The following is a 27669-nucleotide window of genomic DNA, read 5'->3' as shown; positions in this document are numbered from 1 at the left end:
ACAATAAAATCTGCATATTATAATTATTAAAGTGCAGTTATTAAAGCTGTATATTTTAGAATTACCTGGAATCCTGTAACCACAGATCCCTCGTGTCAATGGGAGGTAGTTCGGTATCTGTGGACGCGGCGGAGTGTTGGGGCGTCCCTCCGCGCGGGCTGAGAAACCTCTTCCATGTACAACGACGCTCTAAAAGGTGTATTGTGTTTTAATTTAAATACGTTTATGTTTATATGTAAGTAGATATTAGATTAAATATAAGAAAAGAAGTGTATTCGTATAATTTATGCTGTATAGTTGGTAATTGTATGGTAATTGTTGGTAATTGTACTGTATAGTGGTATATTTACCGCCACCTGTACAAAAACCAGTTCTAGATCATTTTATGGATAATTTTAATTCTGTTACTGAAAAATTAAAAGACGAGCATATAATACTCATTGGGGATTTCAATATGAGCTGTTTAGACTGGTCTCACTTAAATGTTTCTCGTTCCAACGCGTATCCTAAATTATATCAAGATTTTATAGATTTTACACATTTAAATAATTTAAAACAGAGTAATTATGTCCGTAATTTTAATAACAAATTGTTGGACTTAATTTTTGTGGATGTACTTGGTTGTCTTGTAACAGAAGCTACAGATTGTTTGTGTAAAATTGATCCTTATCATCCCCCACTTGATATTACATTGAATTTAAGTTTGGATAGCAACTTAGAACCGAACAATTCTGTCAGATTTAATTTTAATAAAGCAGATTATTCGAATATTAACTCGGAGCTAGATTTGATAAACTGGCAGGAACTTTTTAAGGACCTAAAGGATCCTAACCTGATGGTCGATATTCTATACGAGCATATGGATGGTTTAATTAAAAAGTTCGTACCTACAATATTAAACAAACGCAATAAGCCTCCATGGTTTAATAAAAAACTAGAGAGATGTATTAGGGAGAAAAACAAGTACATTAAAAAATTTAACCTTTATGGAAACCCCATGGATAAAATAGCCCTTCGTTTATGCAGCAAGCGCTGTGAGCAATTGTCCAAGCAATGCTATAAATTGTATATAAGTCGAATAGAACATAAAATAACGGAACAACCAAAGTATTTTTGGTCGTATATAAAATCTAAGCGAAACGGATCTAGTACCTATCCAAAATGTATGTCAAATGGAGTGACTTCAGCATCTACTGGAGAGGATATTTGCAATCTGTTTGGCTCTTATTTCCACTCTGTGTACTGCCCAAACAGTAACATTCCTGACGGAAATATGCCATCCACCAATTTAAATGTAATGATTAATAATTCTGAATGTTTTCCTTCTTTATATATTGACAAAGATACTATTATCACCAAGCTTAAAAAACTTGATATTTCAAAAGGGTCAGGAGCTGATAACATACCCCCTATTTTTCTTATGAAATGTGCGGACCAATTAGCTATTCCTCTTTATAGAATATTTAATCTTTCACTTAGCACTGGAATATTCCCAGATAAGTGGAAGCTAACAAAGGTTGTTCCCATCCATAAATCTAACTCAAAAGATAATGTTTGTAATTATAGGCCCATTTCAATTCTCTCAACTTTGGCTAAAGTTTTTGAAAGTATAGTATGCCCAAATGTTCAAAGTTACATAAAAAAATATATATCCGATTACCAACACGGTTTCACTACTGCGAGGTCTACTTGTACTAACCTAGTTCTATTCATAGAAAATACTATTGAATCTGTGGATGCTAATGGGCAAGTTGATGTCATATATACGGACTTTTGCAAAGCCTTTGACAAAGTCTCACATAGTGTACTAATTCACAAACTATCTTCATATGGGTTCACAGGCCATTTTCTTAAATGGCTCAACTCCTATTTGGTTAACAGGTATTTCTATGTTGTTGTTGATGGCTATAAATCTGATATATATGATATAACTTCAGGTGTGCCGCAAGGTTCGCACCTAGGGCCCGTCCTGTTCAACATTTTCATAAATGATCTGCCAAATGTTTTCCTTAACTCGACCCCTTACATGTTTGCCGATGACCTTAAGTTGACAATGACTATAAATAGCACGGATGATGCTCTGTTGCTGCAACATGATATCGATAATTTATACGCGTGGTGCAAAAGCAATGGTATGGAGCTGAATATCAAAAAATGTTCGCACATTACATTCACACGTAAGACAAATCCTATCATCCACTATTACACGATGAATGGCTCTCACTTGCAAGTTGAGAAATCTATCAGAGACTTAGGGGTTATTATGGACAAAAAATTGACGTTTGTTCCTCATATTGATGCCATAATTAAAAAGGCTTCAAAATCTTTGGGTTTTATTATTAGAAATACCAAATCGTTCCAAAAAGCTGAAACCAAGATAATATTATTCAATACGCTGGTGCGCAGTATACTGGAGTACTGTGTTGTTGTGTGGAGACCTCATTATGCAGTGCACAGTCTCAGAATAGAGCGAATTCAAAAGCGTTTTCTAAAACATCTTGCATTTTCGGTAGGAAAATCCAAGGAATTGAGAAGCTATAATAACCGTCTAACTCATTTCAAAATTAAAAACTTAGATAAAAGAAGAAACGCATTAGACTTAATGTACTTATTTAAAATTTTAAATGGTCATATTAACTGTTCGGCGTTGCTATCTAAATTTAAAATTAAAGTTCCTTTTAAATATCCACGAAATCCCGTTAACCTTCTATCTGCCCCATTACGTAGGACTGTCCTTGGTTCCAGTTCTCCGATTCCTAGACTCTGTAGAATTTACAATGAATTTGCTAAAGATCTAGATATGTTCTCGCTTAGGTTAAATAAATTTAAGTACCTTGTCCATCACTTAGTTTAAGTTTTTAGATTAATTTTTTGTTTCCTGTATAAAACCTTTTAAAATTTAAATGTATGCATGTGGTGTTTACCTACCTTAAATTGTACACTTAGTTTTAAGATTAATTTCATATATTATATACTTGTTTATTTTGTGTAACAATTACTGGTAAACCTAATAAATAAATAAATAAATAAATAAATAAATTGAGATTATGCAGTTAAATATTATAAATGTTAAAGTTTTGTAAAAGGTAGGAACACAATAATACCTATACTATCTTTACCAATGCAACCGCCTAAGAAGAGGCTCCCTAACATAATTTCTGGCACTGAGAGACCGGTTAGACCGCTACGGTGCTAGTCCAAGTAAATCTTAAAAAAAAAACGTAATAATCCTTAAAAAAGGCATAATTTTTGAATAAAAAATGAATCGAGCGAAAATTTTACAATTACGTAACTGTCTTGTTCATGGAAAGAAAAAGACACAATAAATCATATACTAAAGTTCCATTTTGATTGTATGTGTGACTGTTTCAGTATATTAATGCAAATTCACATAAAATTTAGGGAGCCTCCTCAAAAATTTGAAATGTAATCGATTGGTGAAAGAAGATAGACACTTACTAACTATACTATACCAACTAACTTTATTAATTTTACAAAGTCCAATTTGCTGATTTCACAAAATTAAACCTTTTTTTTCAATCATATCTACTTAAAACGTTCTTATCCAGCTTTTCATTTGCTCGAAAAATCTTTACATAAAATGTTTTGCACGCACAAACGCAACATCAAACAATTTTGATTAAATATTTCATAAAAAGGGTTTTCATATTTCTGACAGTATGGGAAACGTATTAATGCTTCATTTATATTCTTTAATGAAAAACGGCGTAATCTCTTCGTTCAATTAATTATTATAATCTTCAAATATAATATACATATATTTATTTGAAACCTTCTTTACGAGTTAAGCAAGCAGGATTTACTTTGAAATGTTTATTCGTAAATATTTAATCTTATACGATTGGTATTCTTGTATTTTATTTGATAAATTGAAAATTTGTGTGTTATCAAAATATAAATAAATAACAAGATCTTTTTAAGTTCATTTCTTTTTATTCAAGTTTATTTGAAAATGCTTTTTGTGGATTAGGTATATTATGTGCCATTTGTAAAGAATGTGTATAAATCAAACAATGGAAGTATCATTAGGTTATCTGGACTTTATTCACAAGTAAATTTCACAAACGAAAATTCTGTGCCCAATTTGGTTATTTGAAAGAATTCAATTGAATTCGGCTGAAAATTGAATGTCGCTGTCGATTTTGTGAATACATTATAAAAATGCTATCTATTGTAAATATCTACTGAGAAACTGTATCACAATTATTTGTACATTTGAAAGTAATATTTTCTACATACCTAACCCAATAATATTCAGTTCCTATAGTAGCTATTTTCCAAAACATTGGTAAATGTAATGCTGTGTGTAAAGTATATGTTTGTCACTTTCAGTATCAGTATTTGCTTATTTACGAATTTTGCTTATGTGATCTAATATAACATTATTCATGACTCAGGTTATCCCGTGAATTAAGATCGCTTGTTGAAATTGCAAGGGATAAATTATTAGTGTATTTAGGCACAATTTCCAAATCTAAATAAATCATATTACTACTAGCTTTGTTAAGCGATCTTAATACATTGCTACTTATAGACACTTCTGTTTCGATTAACATTTATAAATTTCACACTGTTCCTCATCACAAAACACAACTAATTCTATATTATCTTACTTTCGTCAATTCCCCCTACGAGACACCACCCATATCTTTTACCAATTCCCTTTTATAAGACACCACCATTATTATTTACCAATCCCTTCTACAGGTCACCACTACCTTTTACCAATTCCCTTTTACAAGACACAACCACTTTATCTTTTACCCCTCTACGAGACACTATCACTTTATAGTTTACCCATCTACATTACAAATATCCTCTATACCACCACTATCTTTTACCAATCGCCTCTACAAGACACAGTCTTTTACCACTCTCCCTACAAGACTATCTTTTACCACTACAAGCAACATATAAAGCATGCCATAAATACCGATGGGCATCGCACCAAGCCAACCCGCCGCCCAGCCTTGTCCCAGGCCCTTCCTCTGTCGGGCTAGCAGTTGTACTGTTAGAGCATACGTCAATAACATCACACCGAGTGGTATGTAGAAGGAGATAACAGAACCGATCGCTTTGTAAAGCGGATCGGGGATCTGACAAGAACCGCCGATTAGTACAGATTCTTCATTCTGGAACAAGGTGCGAAAATTAGAAACGGTTACATATTCTAATATGAGGTATGAGCTTGTATCTTGTTTTATTGGTATTTACATTATTTTTTGATTATGATATGAAATTATTATATTATACACATTTCACGCGTTTGATTTAAAATAATACATAAGTAACTACAAACGTAGTTATTTATTACAAATAAAAAGCAATAGATAAAGGTTGCTTATTACTATTTTTAAATATATATTTAACTACAAATATAGTTCCTGAACTTTATACCTACTCAAACGAAGTTATATAAAAAAAGCTTGAATGTGGGTAGTTTTTAATACTAAATCGATTGAATATACATTCTCAACAAGTATCTAGAATCTAGATATCATGAACGTATTATTAATTACTAATAATAGTCAGTGTTTGTTCAGACCGTTATCTAATTAGATAACTTATGGATGTGTGAATTAATCTGTAATTCGATTATATATTCCATCATATGGGATTCGCAATTAAACCTAAACCCTATTATCATTTATTGGATAATTCGCTAGTGTTAATTCAGATTAGGCTTATCACAGATTGTTATATTATGATAATTATAAACTTATAAATGTATTACTACACTTTCTAGTAGAAAATAGTTATAATGATCGCTTAAACATTACTTCATAGAGAAGTTAATCTAAGCAAATATCAATAAAGATCAACTTTCGTAAATGTCTTTTTTTTTTTTTGTGTGGTGTCTCTCAATGTTAGCCAGAAGGGCTTCTACATTTTAACGCGGACGCGGGGGTGAACTGAAGGTTCACCCTGGTAGCGACATGCACAAGGGCGTCCCCCCTTGACGGGGACCACGAACCTCGGCTTGAGCTGTCGCTTGAGTGGAGGAGGCCAGAAGGGCCCTAATCGGACAGGCTCGTAAATGTCATATTATATCCTTAACTAGTCAAGCTATTTTAATAAAATTGTATTGATTCCTATATCGGCGTCAATAAAATACCCATACGAACGAAAATACATGGATATCTCAATAATTCTTTAGATCTAATATATTATTTTTATACGTAAAGAAATTACAATCCGAATTCCGAATCATATTATTTCTCGAATATAGTGTTGAATGAATAACTTATTTGCATTTACAAATTGTAATTGGATTGTATTTCAATATGAATAAAAAGTACAAAGCAAATATTTTTAATAGGATTGTTTCCTACAACAATAGATACAGTTTACAAAAAGCAATTCGAGTTCCATTGGATAACTATTATAACTATGATACAATTAATCCACTTTTATTTATATTATAATATAACGTTAACAAATTTGTTAGGAAGTTCATATTATTCAATACATATAACTTTGTCACTATATTTTACAAGATCAAACATTATTAACAATAATAAATATTTTCAGGACAATTTTCAAACACGGCACGATCTGATCCCATACTAAGCTTTCGCTTGTGTTATGGAAACCAGATGGCTGATAAACATACATATATAATTTTAAGTAAATACTTATATAGATAATCAACACCCAGACAGAGCAAACATCTATGTTCATCACACAAATATTTGCCCCGGGTGGGAATCGAACCCACGACCTCTGGCTTGGAAATCAGGGCCACTACCAACCAAGCCAACCGGTTAAACATAATTATGGGTAGTGCTCTAATTTAATGCTTACAAATTTAATTAAACTTTATGAATACAATCCATACTACTAATATTATAAATGCGAAAGTAACTCTGTCTGTCTGTCTGTTACTCAATCACGCCTGAACTACTGAACCAATTTGCATGAAATTTGGTATAGATATATTTTGATACCCGAGAAAGGACATAGGATAGGTTTTATCCCGGAAATCCTACGGGAACGGGTTTTTCTCTGAAAACGCGGGCGAAGCCGCGGGCGGAAAGCGTATCAGCGTATATAGTATCTTATAAAGCTAAATGATATTATGCTGAAATATGTGACTTCAGCCATAGATTTATGAAACAAATTTCTACAGGAGAAAGTTTTAAATAGACTGTCCCCAGTATTATTAAATATTTAATAAACAACAACTCATAAATAATCACTTTATGCTAATAATAGTTCCAATTAGGTACCTACTTCACTGTTTCATTTTATCTATTAGAGAGGGCTTATTTATTTCACTTAGTTTCTAATGAACTTACTATTTAAAGCCAAGCCGTTTTCAGTGAATACTATTTTGAAAATTTCTTAGTATTTATTTTCTTTCATAAAAACAAGTTCTAAGAAGACGGAGCTGTGTAAAATATTTAAGATAGATTAGTCTTAAAAATACAGACAGGTAAGAGCTATTGACCCTTTATAAAAGTTAAAAATTTCAATTTATACGACGAATTACTTAAAATATAAACTTATTTGGAATCACAATAAACACATTGACATTTATTATTAAAAACAACAGTGGTACGTGGTACTTCTCGCATATTTTTATAAATAATATTCTTTTTTTTTGCAATGAGTTCAATGAAAATCTATCAAATCGACTTTTATATTATTTTATTTCGCATATGAAGATATATATATATATATATATATATATATATATATATATATATATATATATATTGTATTGAAATAAAACAACTTTATATTTTTGTTCACATTATAACTCATTCATAAAGTTTTTTGTAAAAAATATGTAAAGTAAATTTATAAAGAGCAAAAATAACTTGACTACCAAAATATTGACATTCAAATACCACTGAACTTAATATAATAAGCACCTGTTGGGTTAAAAATAACTCCAGGAAAATAAAAATACACCGAAGCGAGGAAGTAACATTTTAATATAACATTAAAAATAGCTCTGAAGTTATTTGAATGAGGAGAACTTGCGGTCTTGAATAACAAACGAGGCTTCTAAGGTATGTATTGAATACAAAGACCCAGGTTTGACCGCATACTTAGCTTCAAAGGAGCCAAAACTCATAGAAATAACATTTTTAGATCAATATTTATGAAGAGGTTCAAAGGTCAGGAACTTCAGTATACAGTAATATCGAACGCAGGTGTGTAACCGTGAAAATTGTATTTTCTTTTACGAGTCGCGTATTTTAGTAACTTGTAAAACGAATGAACTTTTCTCAATTTCTTATATGGATTAAATGTTGAGCACGACACATTCTATTTATAACATTCGATTCATTTATTTAAATTTCCAAAAGAGTTAAAAATAAGTAATTTAACTAAGTGCCCACAGTATGTAAGAATATTAAACTTTGCTGAACAACTTATGCGTGAAATGTGTATAATATTATGATAAGGATCAATTAAGTCCGAGATATTTTTAGTTTGTCTGTATAAAGCTGCGTCTACGCTAGGAGAGCTGAGCATGAGCGGAGTACGAGCCGAACACAATTCGTCTAGTGTGGACCAACTTACATGCCTCGAATGAGCGCGCTGCGAGCATTTCGTTCGTGCTATGTTGCGTTCCGCCTGTTGATGGTTTTTGACGAACACAAAGGGAAAACTACGTTCGAGAACAGTGATCGTTGTAGGTTCGTTGTACGTCCACACTTGACGCCGCGAACGACGAAGCCGAGAACGGCTCCGCATATGCTTCGCTCGTGCTCGGTTCGTCTAGCGTAGACGCACCTAAAGGTATCTTATCTAAAGAAAATATGAACTACTACAAAACTTTCCAACAAAATTAATAACTATATTTTACTAAAAACAAGTTAAAAAGTTACCTTAGAATACATGAGACTTAATGGTAAGCTCATAGCAGTGGATAATATCCAGACAAACATGATTTTGATCGTCACTCTCTTCCTTGTTTTATTCCTGCCAAAGCGCATTGGATAGCGTAAGGAGAGATACCTGAAAATAAATTAATTTTAAAACGAAACAATAAAATCCCGTCTATTGTTAAAAAGTATTTTAAAACTATATTAAAGCGGATGAATTTGTTTGAACAAGCTCAGGAACTACTAGTTCTAACTGAAAAAAAATATGGTTTATAGTCCATTTGAATATTGTGAATTAAATGTTTTTATATATAATATCTTTCTTTCTTTCATTATCAATGAATATCTATAGGTTATTAAAACTGGAATAAAAATATTACTTTTCAGAGCACACAGTGCCATTGGTCAGCTAGTATACTAAATACGCGCGTCGACCTACAGAAAATGCTTTGTTTTTAGGGCACAAAAGTTTGTAGAAAGAATACAACAATCCCTGCAACAAGTAAACATAAAACTTCAAGTTTGGAAGATATCCTATTAAATATTTGTCACTATAAGACAAAAATCCATACTAATATTATAAATGCGAAAGTAACTCTGTCTGTCTGTCTGTTACTCAATCACGCCTAAACTACTGAACCATTTTTCATGAAATTTGGTATGGAGATATTTTGATACCCGAGAAAGGACATAGGCTACTTTTTATCCCGGGAAAATGACGCAATCTTGGAAATCCCACGGGAATGGGAACTATGCGGGTTTTTTTTTGACTGCGCGGGCGAAGCCGCGGGCGGAAACCTAGTATAAAATAAAGCTTTACAGAGTATTTAAAGTTTATTTAACATGTAAAAATACGAATAAATCAAATTCAATAATTATGACGCCTTATTTCCATAATTAAGATTTTAATGAAGTACTTATAAGAAGCATAATATTGCATAAAAATGTACATTTCATCATTTATTCAGAACATTGTGTTCATAAAGTCGTTTATGAGACTGATAAGACCCTTTTTGAAACTGTTTAAAGCAAAGTATGCTTTGCATTTATTTGATTATGTTTTTCCCTTTCATTCTATGACTCTTTATTTTTGTGTTATGTTTTGAAGTGACTACTTTAGGCGCGTTGAAATTAAAATTTCAATGTCGCGTCATGGCAATACCACTACGTCATGTCATGGAATAAGACGACGATTTTGGTATCTTTGAATCTTGAGAAATAAGTTTCACTTCTGACGCTTGTGCTTGGACACACGCTCTTTTTTATATTTGTATTTTGTTAGATATTTTCAACCATCTTTGCATACTTAATATTTTGGGATGCTTCAACAATTTACATAACACTATTAAGGCTGTATCTACATTCTACACTTAAAAGCTATATAGAGAGATTTTTTAGGACTTAGTCTCACAGTCAGGTAAGCTATTCTCAAGGGAAATTCCGCTTCCTCGAATCCATAGAAAGTTTAATCAGCGGGTCGCAGACAATATTTCCTCTTACTCTAATTGGCACATAGAAGTTCTATATTAACTGGGAAATGTTTAAAATTTATGCTTTTTGTTTATAATTTGAGATACCTACTTTAGAACTTCCAGGAAGTTTTCATAAAATTGTTTGATGATTAATTATGATTAGACTAATTAATTCATAGGAAGCCGTCATGTGATATGGTGAATTCATGTTAAATCTGTTATTTTACCTATACTAATATAATAATTTTATGAATATTATTTTGCGATGTGCCAAATAATGTATAATGCATAAAAAGATAAAATATCAATCAGTATGTATCAACGATTTTATTAGAAAAATGTATGTCCGCTCTACATACATTTATTGTTTGTTAAACACGATTATAGCCCGCGCCACAATGGGCAACGTTGGCCCAACAAATGATCGTCGATGTTTGCCGCCATTACGTTGATTATGAAAATACATCTACAGTGACGGCCGATGTTAGACATTTAACTGTCTTACCACAAAAAACTTTAGACACGGTTAAGCGCGGGTTCTCTTTAATCTGGTTTTGTCGTATTTCACATAGACAACTATTAAAGTGACAGATCCCTGGCTTAAAGCTGTATTTAAATTGTTTTGAGGTAAGACCATTAGGCTCTACCCTATCGTGATTGCCTCTACTCACCCAACGCCGCCCAATGTGAAGAGGGCCTATTACACACTATCATAAAAACCCATAAACAGGTTTGAAAAAGAACTTACCTATCAACACTTATAGTACACAGATGCATGATGGATGCCGTGCACAATAGAACATCCAGACATACCCACACCAGGCAGTACACTGCTGGAAGCGGGAAGTAACCTGAAACAAGGAATGAGATTAATTGTATTGAAATATTTTGTGCCCAAAATAAGAATAATATGTATTTTCGAAATTTGGGAAAAAAGACGACATTTTTTAATGTTACGGTACTTCGCACATTTATATTGATATTATAAGTTCAAATGAAACCATACCTACTTTTTTATTTATTATGTTTTTAGAATAAATATGTTTATATATAATATGTAGGTACATACCTCTCGATTAATAAGCATATAGTGCAACCTTAGCAAAATTTTATCAAGTAACAAAATTATAAAACCAGAACCCTCTTTATTCAAGGCATAGAAACAAAAAGAACTTGTATCATGATTTGTAAATTACTATTATGTGTACCTACTACCTACCCATATTGTGATGAATTAAGCCTTTAACAAAAACTGACTGAACAGGAATAAATGAAATAATCAACATTCGAATTGTAAAAACAACGTGATACATTTTTAATGTTATTTCTGTTCATCTGCAAATCTATTAATTATTTATGATGAAACAAAATACCGACTACATAAATACATATAACACATCAAAAAGCTTTTATATTGAAATCTCTACATAATATTATAAAGGTGTAGAGTTTGTTTGAATGCGCTAATCTCAGGAACTACTGGTCCGATTTGAAACATTCTTTCGGTGTTAGATAGCCCATTTATCCCTATAGCCTTATAGCTTTATATCATCACGCTAAGACCAACAGGAGCGGAGCCACGCAAAACCGCGGGCGCAGCTAGTATCATTATAAAATATTAACAAGTCGTTACACTAGTGAAAGATATTTAATCAATTTATAGTTTCAATTAGTTAAGAAAAACTAACGAAAGAAAAATAATACCAAGTAAAATTTCCATTAGAGTTTCTGAGAAACTTTTTATAACGAACACGATTCCTGTTAAAGTATGATGTCATTTCTATTAGTTAGTTAAATATTAGTTGATGATGTAAACTATAAAATAATTAGTGACGTCATAAAATTTGAAAACTTATAAACTTATAGGTACGCCTCGCGTGGTCATATATCCATACTAATATTATAAATGTGAAAGTAACTCTGTCTGTCTGTCTGTTACTCAATCACGCCTAAACTACTGAACCAATTTGCATGAAATTTGTTATGGAGATATTTTGATACCCGAGAAAGGACATAGGCTACCTTTTATTGCGAAATATTTACCACGGGCGAAGCCGGGGCGGACCACTAGTATCTTATATATAAATCTTGTGTCACAATGTTTGTCCTCAATGGACTCCTAAACCACTTAACCGATTATAATAAAATTCGCACACCATGTGCAGTTCGATCCAACTTGAGAGATAGGATAGTTTAAACATGTAGGTACCACGGGCGAAGCCGGGGTGGACCACTAGTTATTACGTAAATACTACGCACTATGTGTGAATACAAGCTACATATGCATTACAAATTATTTACTAGATTCTAGCTCTTGCAGATATCTCCTGTATATGTCACATGTCTTTAAGCTCTCCCATGAAACGTGTGGATAAATGCAGATAAATGAAAAAATCTATTTAATTTTTGCATGTTGCATAGTCTCGTACGTCTCAACATCCCGACTTGATTGAAGTCGTAGTCTCAAACAACTGAACGATCTGCTACGTTTTGTTTTTCAATTTCAGTCAGTTTAATAATAATGTATGAAATTTAGGTCAAAAACTGTCATATATAGACTGCCCAGTGTACTTGAACATTATAGGCAAAACATGGGCAAGCAATGAAACTGACTAATGTTATTGCAGGAGCTAAGTTGAAATGCATAAATGATTTTTTACGAATTAAAAATGCATAACTATATAAAATAATACACAAAGTTTATGCCATGTAAGATATTACAGCACATTATTGGCTCATCTCATCGCAATTTCCGGGCTCAAGGATGGAATGGAGGAACAGGTTATAGAACGTCTATAGAAATATGTTACATTGTTACATTGTGGTATATTATTCTTGCATGAAATAATCTATAAATAGCACAAAAAATTGAATTTATAAAAAAAAAATATTTGTGGTTAAGTTTTTTGGGTATCTACATAAATTGTTGGTATTATTTTTTAATATCTATCATACAGAGATATCATATAATCTAAATAAGACGATTCCGTAGAAATATTAATTTTTGAATCTTTAGAATAGATGAGTTCTTGTATAATTAATTTATATTAATTTTCAATACTTATGATTGTTTAGAAAGCGCAAAAATATACGGAGAGAAACATGTGGATATAATATCTACAAAACTACGTAACACGGTATAAAGTTTACGTTACTCGTTCTAGCCGCAGTGGCTAAATACAGACCTTTATAAATTGCCATCATTACTCCAAAGTTAGATATGCAGCGCTATTCGTGTAATGCCTCCAATTACTTCACTAATATTTTAGTTGATAAAACATCGAGTTTATTACAACAAGAATCACACACGCGCTATAATATTATTATATTTCACAGAACAATATTTCCCGCCCGCTTTTTTTCACTATTTTAAAATTGGAACGACGTTCGTTCCATGCGCGTTTTTATTTTTAATTCTTTACGGCCAGCACACTAATGTGTTGTTAAGGCGCAGATAATAAATTCGGTGTTTTAATAATGTTAGCAACACTAATTGAAGGTTATTAATCTTGAAACAGCAATGTTAGATATGCTTTGTAACTGACAGTAGCGGCTTTGAAAGGGACGACGTCGGAAAGTGACGTCAGCATTTATGAGGACAAAAGCTATCGTTGCGGCTTAATTATAAACTTCGCTTAACATGGTCTTTGTACGCACCGTTACATCAAAAGTAAGGTTGCGCTTTCGGATTATCATGATTACGGACTCTTTACAATGTTACTGACATATGAAGAAGTTTTGTTGAATCAACTTTACTTTAAGTACATGATTACATAATATGTAGTATGACAAATCGTAATATTATGTATGTAATATGAATGTCATTAACCGTAATAGTTAGACATTTGATTCGTGAATTTTATTATTAAGTCGGTACTTATTTATTTATTTTATTTATTTTAAACACTTTATTGTGCTGCCAACATTACAGTAGTAGGTACAATAAAAACTTAAACTAGGACAACTTAGGACTAGTAGCAAACAAAAATAGCTCACCAGCTTATTATCGTTTCATAATATATTAAATATAAAAATTTGTAATTAATTAGTATAACAAAGAAGTCGAACAACACAAAGACGTAATTAACTTTGTAACCGAACCCATCAAAACGTTGGTTAATTAATCTTCCACGGACTTGCTGATGTTTGGTTACGATATGCTTTTTGTTAAAATAAAATATAAATTTTTATCCGACTGCTAAAGAAAAAGGGTTATGTTTTGTATACTTATTTCTTTTAAACACGCCCAACCGCTGGACGGATTTTGACTAATGAGGTGTCGTTGTAATCATCAGAATTGTGGTAGTAAATAATATGTTATAATATAATAGCAGTAAATAATAAAAAACCATTGCTAAATTTGTTGATTTTATTAAACACAAGATTGTATACGGGATTGCTTTTAATAATTTCTGTAAATAAGATTCTTATTGAGTAACTTAATATTTTCACACGCCTACGCGTAAACATCTCTTGAATAAATTAAAATTGTGAATTAATTATGGTATTATTTGTGTGGGATGATTATAATTTATAACCAAGATGTAGCTCAAAATAATATTTGATAAAATTATATCTATTTATAATTTTGTGTACTTAAAATAAGTGCTTTATGTAATAAACACAGATCATTTCGTTAATCTGTATTAGAAATTGTGTTTGCCATCATTATATTGTATTTAAAAAGATATATAATTTATACGTATTAGTATAAATTATATATAATTTATACTTTATAATTTATACATATACAGCTGAACCGTTTGTTTGATTGCTTGCTTGAACGCGCTAATCTCAGAATCCACGGGTCCGATTTGAATAATTATTTCACTGTAAGAGCGTATACGCACTATGCGGGTAGCCGCATTGCGGGTAGCCGTCCGGCTGACCGCAAGCACAATTATGTACGTAATATTCATTTATATGCGCACTGTGCGGTCTGCGGTAGCCGCATCGCAGTGCGCATAGAAATGAATATTACGTACATAATTGTGCTTGCGGTCAGCCGGACGGCTACCCGCAATGCGGCTACCCGCATAGTGCGTATACGCTCTTAGATAGTCCAATTATCGAGGAAAGCTATAAGCTATGTATCATCACGCTATGACCAGTGGAGCAATGCGGATAAAACCGCGGGGCGTAGCTAGATATTCCAGGCTATTCAGGCATCTTCATTCTAAAATTAAACTTTTTTTATGCAAATGAATATTAATTAAGTATTCAAATACTATAGGTATTATACTTTTTATAACCACTTTTTTTAGATGAGTGGTGGTAAGAATTAAAAAGTGATTCTTATGCATATTTCAAGTAGAAGTCAAGTTTATTTCAATACTAATTGGCCCACGTTCTCAATAGAGCAGATATCTTATAAAAAAGAAACTAGAAAGATTTGCAACGTAGAGGTTACATATTTTTTAGTTAATGAATTTTAACTAAAACAATGAGTATATATGATTTGCGACTTCAATACGCTTTTGTACAAATATACAGATTAATTTTTAACGTTATTCTTCAAATTACACTCTATCATTGTTTCATCCATACTACATTTTTACGGTATTTTAGACGGTAGAAAGTCTTACTCTCTCTCGTAGGTCTGTAAGAGAATTCATGACATATGAGTATAATAGTATAATAATGACGCTATGCATATTACTTCAGAGAAAACGATCTTTGTAAAGAATGACAGTTTAGCAAATAGCAATATGCTTTTTTGGGAGGGGTACATGGTTTTCTAATCCGTTGAAATTTCACAGTTGCGTACTTTCTGGCACGTAAAATAATCCTTTTCAGCCCTGTTAAATTGAGGCATAGCTGTATAAGTCGTCCCGAGAAAGATCTTTACTCAAAGACTGAATAAAGACAGTCATAAAATAATTTGGTACTACCGCCAAAACAATTGGTAATAAAACCCAGAATTTATTCTATCTTGCAGATAATAGCACTAAAGATACAGTTAGATCCAAGAGATTTCATCATAGGAACGAAAGCAACAAATGTGATCGTTTTGTACTTGAAATGGTATATTCCTTTGAAGTGAGACTAATGAAATGTTAGTTACCTCATCGGCCTTTCTCTCTTTTTAGTGTATTCTAGTATCTAGTATTAGCTGCAGTTGCTCACCGTTCCTCATTATCAGGAATATAAAAGTGTCTTTGGTGGTTATATCAGTAAATAATATAAAACAAAGTCGCTTTCTCTGTCCCTATGTAGTATGTATGTTTAAATTTTGAAAACTACAAAACTGATTTTGAAGGGGTTTCTTTTATTAGAGTGATTCAAGAGGAAGATTTTAGTATATAATTTATTAGGTTTTACTCCAAGCGAGCGAAGCCGCGGCCTAGAAAGCTAGTTTTGTATGAATTAATTTTGGAAAGAAAACTTACAGAATTTAATTTTTGAATATCAAACTAATATTTTTTCTATTTTTTCCAAATGGAATACAAATGTAATATAAAATAAATAAAATACTCTGAAATCATATTCCTCTATACGAAGTATTCACACAAATATATTTTTTCCAGTTACAGTTTCCACCTTACTAACTTAGAAACTAGATGAAATTTCCTCCTCCTAAATTTCCTTTTATGTACAAAAGAATTGAGTTAACAAACTTGAAAACATTTTAGCTGTCGCAGTACAAGTACAGTCCAACTTCGAAAGGGAAGTATCGAAGAAGAATACAGTGATGGACGGACGGAAATAATACAGTCGACTTTTGCCTTATTTTTAAATAAATTGTGTAAATAAATTTTATTTTTTATTTTTATTTTATAAAACTTAAATTTTTCTGTATGAGATTTCACATTGGTTTTTTGGAACAGTCATGTATTGTACCGCGATGAGCGTCTAGGGCCTTTCGTGATATTTTTCATCCATTTCTGGAAAGGTTAGTTGCCAAAAAAGTTTTTTAAATAATATTTTATGCGTTTTAATAGTTGAAAAAGTGCATTCTGCAATGTATGTCCTGTCTCACACTTTAAAATGTTCTCTATAGTGTGCATGAAAATGTCATGCGGAGGCATTAAGCAAACAGCTCTATTTAAACAGAACATCTCGCCAACGAATTTCAGAATCTAAATTATCTTGACATTTGATCTTTTAACTAAATACGGTAACCTTTCGCTGGTCAAAATAGTGTTATCTAAATAATTGTTCGCTTACGTAGTATTTGTATTCTCTTTTTTGTTCGTGTGGAAGTGAGAGACACCAATTTCTTGTTTAAAATTTGACAGAAAAGTGGAGACTCCCTTGTCTGATGTCAATTTTGACAAAAGATTAATAGATTAATAATTTTTAATCGACAGATATAGAAGACAAAGTAACAAGACTAAAATAAAAATGATGTAACTAGTAAATATATTACCTATGTAAGAAATTTTTAATAACAGAAAAAGTAAGACTTTTGAATGATTCTAAATAAAAAAAAGGAATAAAGTTCTTACTGATGGAGTTTAGAAACCATTAATAAAAAGGCAAAATATTTACTTTCAAGAAGTGTACATACGTTAACACTTACAAACTCTAATCAATTAAAACCATTTGCAACTGCAGTTTAAAGTAATTAAATAGGGTAAGAAGTTTCAATAAAAGAGGAAATAGGTAGCGGTGCTAGAAATGTTCAATTTAAATGTCTAGGTAAGTAATGAACTATTTGAAACTCTTTTTACTAGGCACCACAAATTGTAAGTCTCTATTAAAAAAGTGTGTGCGTGTAACCTTTACGCGCGATTGAAGTAAAACTTCTGTGGCGTTGACGACATATATCACTGAAATGATTAAATATTAACTTAAATAAATAAATATTATATTATAATTTAATTATATTTATTATTCATGTGCTTTACAAAGATTATTTAAATGTTATATTAATATTATTCATTCGAAACAGGTAATTGAATGTCATCATAATTTCTTACGTACGAAATTATAGGTTTGTGGTAACTATAATGTGAAACATAAATTTTACTCTCTAAATTTGCTACTTTTCTTGAAAATACAGCATCTATCGTTGTACCGAAACGCGTTGTTGAATGAAGTCGAGAAGTATTCATAGATAAATCAAATTTTTCTTCTAAAAAATCAATTAACGGCTGAGATTCCTGAGAGCGAAAAACAACATTAAAATCTCCAGTTAGAATCACCGGTAATTCATGATAATTACTATTTAAAAGTCGAGAACCTTCAATTGTGAAGTGAAGTAATTGCTGATGAATAAATTTTATGATATTTGTCAGGCTAGTATTTGTAGAAATATAAATAACAACGATAATCACAGGTTGTTCATTCGTATTAACACATCGAACCAAGGCGATGTCACCAATTTGTGAAACCTCATCGGAAATTTGTGATAATATAGTTGGTGAAATATTTTGAATTGGTGTTACATTGTTCAGTGTATCTGTAGATGAATGATATACAGCTACTCCACCAGCAGTTGAGTTGGGTCGTTTGTATTGGGTAACGCAATAAAAATTTTCAATAAGAATTTGTTCGTCATTTTTCATCCAAGTTTCGGAAAATAACAGCAATGTGGACCTTTTTAATACTTTATCATTCAGATCAGAAACATGAGCACGTAAACTTTGGCAGTTGAAGGAAAATAGTGTAATGTTACTCTCATTTACAAGGTTATATAATTCTTCCTGTTGTGTTATTAGGCGAGAATTTGAAAGTCTTTCAAATTCACACTGTAAATCAACTATTCCCCCTGGACGCTTTCTTCCATGATAAAATTTGTTGTCATCGGTGTTTGAGACAATGAACAATCCATTTATATCAGTTACTCATGATAATGCTACATATAACAGCTGCTGACTGTGACTTTTATTGTATTCATAAACGATTTGATCAAAAGTACCACCTTGAGACTTATGTATTGTAAGCGCACAAGCAGATACTAATGGAAAGTGATTTCTCTTTGCAAATATTGTCTTATTTCTATTCATTGGTACAGATGACGATCTTCGTAAAATTGGGACTGCTGTTCTACTAATGTTTAGAGTTTGAATATGATGGGCAGCTTTTTTCCTAATTTTCTCTCCTATCTTACCAGGAAACTTAAGCGTATGATGTTATCACTGTCATCACGTTCAATATACACTAACTTTCCAACACAACCGTTGGCTAAGCCATCAGATACATCAATATTGGTTGTAATAATGTTAAATTTGTTAAGAACTAATATGATTTCATAAGGCGATCCTCCTGTATCAATAACTGACATTTTATGAAATTGTTGGCGTACATATGCTTCTTGTTCAACTGAATGACAACCTATATACATATCTGTTGCTATGGATACTACTTTGTCTTCAGCAATATTTAAAATAGATTGATTATAATCCGCAACATGTTTATTTTTATTTTTAATTTACTTATTTTAAAAGGAATAAATAAACAAGTATATTTAGAGATTTTCAAAAAATTTTGCAATTTAAAATAATGTTTTTGAAACTGTTGAATTTTTCATTCACTTTGCTATTCACAATTGATCCGTTTGAAAATTTGAAAATAAATAATCCTAATTGATTATGATATTTGCCACTAGCTGGCGTATAAGTCAAGAAGCGTGTAGTATATGACATATACTTACAACCAATCAGAATTATTATTTTTAAATGGCGGAAACTACACAGCGTTACTTCCGTCAGAAAAAAAATCTGAGTTACTCCCTAGTCGCGCCTAAAGAAGTTTTACTTCAAAAAGGTTCATTCAATGAAAACAATTTAAAAAAATCAAGATAAAATTATCTTATAAACATTAATGTGACATAAATGTAAATCTATATACAGGGTGTCCCACTATTGGTATACTAAGCGCGAAGCGACTTGTAGTTTTGTATACACTGATCACGGAAAAAATACTTAAACAACAAAATTACGTCAAAAATTTTTTGCTAAATTTTTCCTGAAAATCCATGTTTTCTTCTCTAGCTTCGCGCAGCCGGCATATACCGCTTCTCTAATATGAGCATTTTGTCTTTGAAAATATAATCTTAAACGATAGCTCACGTGCTGGTGTCAAAGTTGGGTGGGTTGCTTGTTATGGGTGTACACATAGAGTTTTAAGAATTCATCTATTTGAAAAAAAAATGCGTCTGGAATTTTATAAGTATTTTTTACGTACTCAGCGTATGCAAAACTATAACCTCCTTTGAGCTTAGTATACCAACAGTGGGACACCCTGTATATATAAAAGAAAGTCGTGTTAGTTACTCCATTGATAACTCAAGAACGGCTGAACCGGTTTAGCTGAAAATTGGCAGGGAGGTAGTTTAGAGCCAGGAGAAGGACATAGGATCTACATAGAAGAAATTATATATAGCTTGAAATAATTCTGGTTTGCTCTAGTTTGTTAATTTAAGTTGGACTCCTCAGAAACGGGGACTTTGAAACAAACTACTCGGTTATCTAGAAGATAAGGTTATATGCAAGTTGGAAATTCTTAGAATGTTAAACAATTAAACACAGTAAGTACTCCTAAGTTATTCTGCTATCTATCTAATACATATTATAAAGGCGAAAGTTTGTAAGGATGTATGGATGTATGGATGTATGGATGTATGGATGTTTGTTACTCTTTCACGTAAAAACTACTGAACCGATTACAATGAAATTTAGCACACATATAGAGGGTAACTTGGAATAACACATAGGATAGTTTTTATCCCGGAAATCCCACGGGAACGGGAACTATGCGGGTTTTCCTTTGCAAACGCGGGCGAAGCCGCGGGCGGAAATCTAGTATAATATATAATACATCATTTTTTATAGCCAAAACCATTTTTACGCGAGTATTTAGAAATTAAAGACTTTTTAACGTATTTGAGTTAAGAGTACGTATAAGAGGAAGTGAAACAGGTATGTCTAATATTATACTGAGGTAGAACAACAATAGAAATACATAAGGTAATCGAATTGCATTCATAAGTAACGAACTTCTGTAAAGGCGTACTCATTCCGATTGCTACATAAACTCACCTCTTACTAGCGTCAGTATGCCCACGGGCATAACCAACACGGCCACCAGGAGGTCCGTTATCGCCAACGACATCAAGAAATAGTTCGTCACATTCTGCAACCGCCTCTCCAAGTAAATCGCCAAGCACACTAACACATTCCCAGCCGCCGTACACACAACCAACACTAACGCGATCAACGCCCACCAATTGTTCACGTCTTCATCCTTATCGTCCGTTTCCGTTCCATTGCCGGTTTTCTCTTCAATTATACTATAGTTGCTCGTTATAACACCCCAAGTTACGTTAAAGTTATCGATAGCATCGCCAGTTGGATAGATAATGAACTCCAGCTCATTCATTGTTAGGCGCTTGCGGTGTCGTTTTCAATTTCATTTTGCGGAAGCGATTCATCTTATTTCATAAATGTGGTATATTGTATTCGGCGGGTCCATTTTCTTGTTCATTCTTGGCGTAGCATCACTGTTACATTTATCATCTGTAAAAGAAAATTGATATTATTGTATTGTGTTGATAACGATCCATTATAGGTAGTTGATCATGATATAAGACGCTTTAGAATTTTTTTACCAACTTTTTCATTATATATCTATTATCAAAGCAATTTTAAAATGATTATTTGATAGCATTCAAATCAATAGTCATTTGCAGCTGACCTAATAGCTTCAGTAAGCTATTATAATATTTATAATCGTATTAAGGCTATTGTTTTAAAAACTAATAAATGCTAATATTGTAAACCATAAGCTACTGATATATTTTAATATTATGTTCAATATTTTGTCACCCCTTTATTTATGTCAATAATTATTTCAGTCTCTAAATTAACGATACTTATGTATATTGTTCAACCGCATACATTGGAATGGATCGGACGCTAACTACAATGGATAGTGTGTGATCTAATCATAGGTTTCCTGGGTACAGTTCCCGGTAAAAAAGAAAAAGTTTCAGTTAGGCAAACACAGAATCACCTTCTTGTAAATAAAATCACTCAAACAGACGTATAATGCACCCGCAACCTACCCCATAAGGGGACACTTTTTTAAGCAGTTTTTGCTGAGTTCGTTAACTAGTTTCACTACTGATTGTGTAGTTCTCTACTCCATTAAAAATTTCTCATTTCTCTTTATTTCTCATGAACGGGAATGGCAGTGGTCGGAACAAGTTAATTTCTTAATGAAGTTATTTCTTCACAATCTTATAACGCTGTTATAAGCAGTCTTATTATAACTTGTTAAGTTTCAAACCGGTAATATAATTAAGTTTTCCAAGTTTTTCTCATTTCTTATGTTTTTACAAAGATTTTAATTTGTTTATGAAACTTGCTTCCTTATTACGCTGGATTAAGTTTTTAAAGAGATTTATTAGCATCGAAACTATCTTAAGATTAAAAACAGAATCAGTTCTTCATAGATATAATATGATAATTATTAAATGTAAATCTGTTATTTTCATCAACAAGTAATAACGAAAAACTAATTTTTAATTTGTTTATTTATATCGCAAAACTTTATCCAGTCATGATATCGGTATTGTATTAAAATTACTAACATTACAAAAATTTATTGATATACTAGCGGTCCGCCCCGGCTTCGCCCGTGGTACATGTTTACGTTTTCTCTCCATAAGAACCATCCTCGTACTTCAAGGAATATAATAAAAAAATAATTATTTAAGTAAATCGGTTCAGCCGTTCTCGAGTTATGCGCTTACCAACACATTTTGCGATTCATTTTTATGTATAAAGATAGATAAAGTTTATGATATCTTACAAGAAGATGTTAATAAATAAATTCACAATTCTTAAAAACTTTAATAAAATTAAACTAGACAGCCATAAGATTTTTTTTCAAGGGGGATAATGAGAGGAATAAAGCCTTCGGCTTTCCTTTTTGGCGTAATGGCGCATTTAATTGGGTATTAAGGTGATAAAATATGGTAATCTTTATTTTGGATATTATTTTAGCTGTAGGCTCTAATGTTCAAAAAAATGAAATAAAAAACACATTGCTTATATCATGTCATTTTTTTTAAAACCTCAAGCTTATAAAACTAAACTCGCTGTAATGATGGAATTCATTAAACGTGAGATAGTTTAGTAACCTACTCATATACAAAGAGCACATAAGAAAATTATTTAATACAGGTAATCTAAATCAGAATAATAAGATAGTCTTATATTAAAAATGAAAGATCACAATAATTACGTAAAACACACGTTAATATTATAATCTTCATTAATTCTTACATCAACGAACGGTAAAATAATATACCAGATTCATAGCATCATTAGGGTGCTTCTCTACTATGATGCAGTGGATGTGTTTGATACCCTTCAATCATAAATTCGCATAGCTTAGCACTGCTAGAAAGGGATTCAACTAAGATACGCTTTATACATGGAGGAATAGCGTGGATGTGTGCTATGAATGTGTGATATAGATAGTCGTATGTGCTATGAATGTGTGCTTTGGATGCGTGCTGTCATGAGTGGTGTAGCTATGCGCGGTGCCTAGGTACTATCGATACATCGATACGCATAGGCATAGCTCGAGCTGCGCATCTTCATAGCACATCTTACTCGCACTACTACATAGCTTAGCAACAGTGGAAACGGTCACATAGTTTCACAGCATAGCTATTACATTTTCGCAGTACAGCTGCATAGCTACTGCGCCCGATGGGAAGAAAGACGTATCTAACACTTTTTCCAAATTTGACTGATATACATTGGTGGCAAAGCACCCTTAAGGCCGAAACACGATAGTACAAGTTGAGTTAGCATATCAAAGGTTGCTATTAGCACTCTCTATTGCCTCTATACAGTGCCTGTATTATATCGCAAAGAGTATAATAGCTGACGTGGCAATTAGTTTTGTTTTAGGTTTAACCGACTTTGGTGGTTAATATGTAATAAATATTCCGTTATTACGTTAATTAGATTATAAATATTGCTAATAGTTTTAGAAGCTACAATATATTTTTTTTCATGAGAACTTTATCTAACAAATACAGTTATTAATATATTCATGAAAATTATTGTATTGTCACCGTTTCGAGATTAGTAGGTATACATAGTTTGAATTAAACCTATCCAATTAAATTGGGCCAAAATGCATAAATAAAATAAAATAAAAAGCCTTTATTGTTGATCTTAATTTAAATTACAAAACTTTTCTAAGTATGCCTGAGAACTAATTACTACTAACATTAACTAATTATACTTTATAAACTCAACAATTTATATTTAAGTGATTTTAGTTCGGCAAACGGTAGTTACTCCTCAACTTGTCTTCCGACAAAGGCCTCCTCTATAGATCGCCATTCTGTTCTGTCCCTGGCCTTTCGAGTCCACGTTGGACCTGCTATTTTCCGAATACCATCTTCCCATCTCGTAATGTACTATACATATAGCTAATTATTAAGCGTGTTAAAAATTAGCGTTATCGCTCCATTCTCTTTAATATGCTGATATGCATAGATACATAGTAAAAGAGAGGGAGGAAGGAACAGGGTAATTATTTAATAAAATTTGAATATTATCTGCGAGTTATTGCCTAATTTTAGTCCTGTTTTTGACTTATAGCTGACATATTCCATCCATTTATCTTCATTGTAACGTATTTTTCTTTTTTTAATGAAATAATAAGCTTCAGAAAAATTGAAGACCTAAGAAAATATCTAATGTGTAATGTGTACTCTGTTGAAATACATCGTTACACGCAAAAATTTATAGTTGAAATTTATTCCCCAATTCCGCAAATTACACTTTTAAGTAAAACGAAACGTTTTGATGGATTGATGTAATATTTCACGAATAGCGGTCAGGTAATAGCGCGTTAAAATATAGGGCTATTTCCCTTGATAGTGCTATTTTTACCGTGAATAATTGACTTGACAGTTTTCTTGGATTTAGTAACGATAATTTATAAAACAATCGGTATTTATGACTCAAAGGCTTCATTTTTGTTTTTAAATTGTCCGTATTTATGCAAAATGGAACCAGTCGACAAATTTCGTTTTTTGCTTTTATTGAAGAATACTCATCCAAAAGTGGTCTAAATTCTTATACAAACAAGAACCACATGATTTTTACGTTGGAAACAAGGTATACTAAAAGCAGAAAGGAACCACCAGCAACAACGAATAATACCATATTAAGCAAAACCGAACCACAGCACCACGGGACTGCTTTGTTCAAACAAGTAAACGAAATTACTATCATGTCATTTTATACAAAACAGATCCACACCTACTTGGTACCATTATACATTACACATATTTCTATTAATAACAATTATTTTTAATACAAAAAATGGAACCAGGTTTCTGTGGTATGGTTATGCGTAAAATAAATAAATAATTTAATTGTAATTTTTTATTGCAAAATAAAACCACAAGCATTCGGTTCTATTATGCATAAATAAATATTGTAAAACATCCTGAAAGCCATCATTGCTATATGGAACCAAATGCCTTGACTTGTTACAATGCTTCTCATCTTTAAACAACGTATTTCATTACTTAAATACTTATGATCTAAGCTTAAATAGCTCAAAGTGTAAAACTCCAATTTTTAAAGTAAAACGTCGAACATCTGTCAATATAGGTGACATAATTCAGCGAAGTAGTTCGAATACGTGACGGTCTAAGGTGACGGTGTTATTTTCCTCCGCAAAGTAAGTTCTATTGTTTTTGTTAATTACCTTTAAAATTAAATGTGAAAATGTTTAGTAATACATAAATAAGCAAGCAATTGGTAAGAAAAGCATTGGAGACGAACACTGAAGATAATAATGAAGATGCAACGGGTAAGTAGTTTTATTTAATGCATTTAAGTACTTATTGAATCTGAGATGCAGGTACGCTTTATCCACTTTTGATTCATTCCCGATTGTGGTGTGATTTTAAGAAGATATTTCATTAAGTAAGTGCAAGAGGAATCCTCTGTGGATTTACGTATTTTAACGACAATGTTGTTGTTCACGAAGGCGAGTCGAATTAAGAGTCATTTTGTTACGATTCATCTGTCATTGTGAGATGAAACTACTAAACCCTGTTTTAAAAATAACTGTCGATGATCTAGGTACCTACCTACTATTTTGGTAAAATACGTTTAGATTCAGATTCAGTAGGTACAGTACATTCAGCCACATCATTCAGTGCATATAATTATTTGTTTGATTTTAAAACTCGCGCGGCCACTGTTTTGACCGGAACAAGGCCCTAGCCTGCGAAATTCAAAATTTTAACAAGTTTATTTAATTTTTTGCTAGGGTTGCCACTGTTGCATATGATTTTTAGGGTTCCGTACCCAAAGGGTAAAACGAGACCCTATTACTAAGACTCCGCTGTCCGTCTGTCTGTCCCTCCGTCTAGTTAGACAGTTGAAATTTTCATATGATGTATTTCTGATGCCGCTGTAACAACAAATACCAAAAAACAGAATAAAATAAATATTTAAGAAGCTCCCATACAATAAACCGTGATTTTTTTGACGTTTTTATAGATAATGGTACAGAACTCTTCGTTGCGCGAGTCCGACTCGCACTTAGCCAGTTTTTTGTACATGGCGCATGTACATACAACATAGTCATAGACACGGCTTTATAAGAACTAATAATATTTTGCTGTCGCCATATACTTACGTATAAAAGCCACGTGGCTTTGTTTTGATTTAAAGCTTTTTTCTTTTTATTACAGAAGCTATAACGAAGAACCTTATACGTCGGTGCCTCTGGAGAAGCTTTCTTCACCTTCTAGCGATATTCAGGCCATATTACATCTCATTCCACAAGATGCACAGAGTTTTTATAACGGTCTCATTAGTGATGATGCAATAGAAGACCACATAGATGGACTAGACACGGTGGATTTCGAAATGCAATTTGATGATAACGTCGAATAAACGTCCTATATAAGTATTATTTTATATATTTATTTAATTAAAGCTTTATTTCGATATTATAAATATATAGTTTCATTTATATCATTAAATCCCTGGGTTGTGGTTCCTTTTTGTATAAGAGAAAACCTATCAATTGATAAATGTTAAAAGGAACCACATGCACATTTTCTTAATTATCTAGAAAGTTTAAGAGTATTCAGAGCAAATTTATATACACATACTTAAATAAGTAATTTATCAATGAATTTAAATAAAATAAATTTTAATTTTACTTCATCTAACAGAGCTGCAAATGTTTTTGTAAATCCTTTAATATCTCAGAAGTGCGTTTTTGCTGGGTGGTTCCTTTTTGCTTAAATACGGACAATTAGTATTAGGTAAGTATTTGACCATCGCACGGTGGAAAGCGACAAGAGTGGTCTAGGAAGTAGGGAAGAGGTA

The 27669-nt window shown here is 32.1% G+C and overlaps 1 protein-coding gene across 1 annotated transcript in view; it reads right to left on the bottom strand.

Annotated features, from left to right (window-relative positions):
• 5-HT2B (5-hydroxytryptamine receptor 2B) overlaps positions 1–27669 on the bottom strand; it is a 90627-nt gene that overhangs the window by 5390 nt on the left and 57568 nt on the right. The window contains exons 2-6 of the mRNA XM_089714813.1: positions 21319–21795; positions 11082–11184; positions 8865–8994; positions 4955–5153; positions 66–189 (exon numbers count right to left, since the gene is read on the bottom strand). Coding sequence (XP_089570939.1) covers positions 66–189; positions 4955–5153; positions 8865–8994; positions 11082–11184; positions 21319–21658 — 896 coding nt within the window. The 5' untranslated portion in view covers positions 21659–21795. The remainder of the gene's footprint in view (positions 1–65; positions 190–4954; positions 5154–8864; positions 8995–11081; positions 11185–21318; positions 21796–27669) is intronic.

The sequence above is a fragment of the Colias philodice genome, chromosome 3 (assembly GCF_061535455.1).
Source record: "Colias philodice isolate Cphi_HAF_F1 chromosome 3, ilColPhil1 Martin Lab GWU primary, whole genome shotgun sequence".
NCBI lineage: Eukaryota > Metazoa > Arthropoda > Insecta > Lepidoptera > Pieridae > Colias > Colias philodice.
The sequence above is the reverse complement of the archived record's forward strand: the minus strand, read 5'-3'. Positions and strand labels throughout refer to the sequence as shown.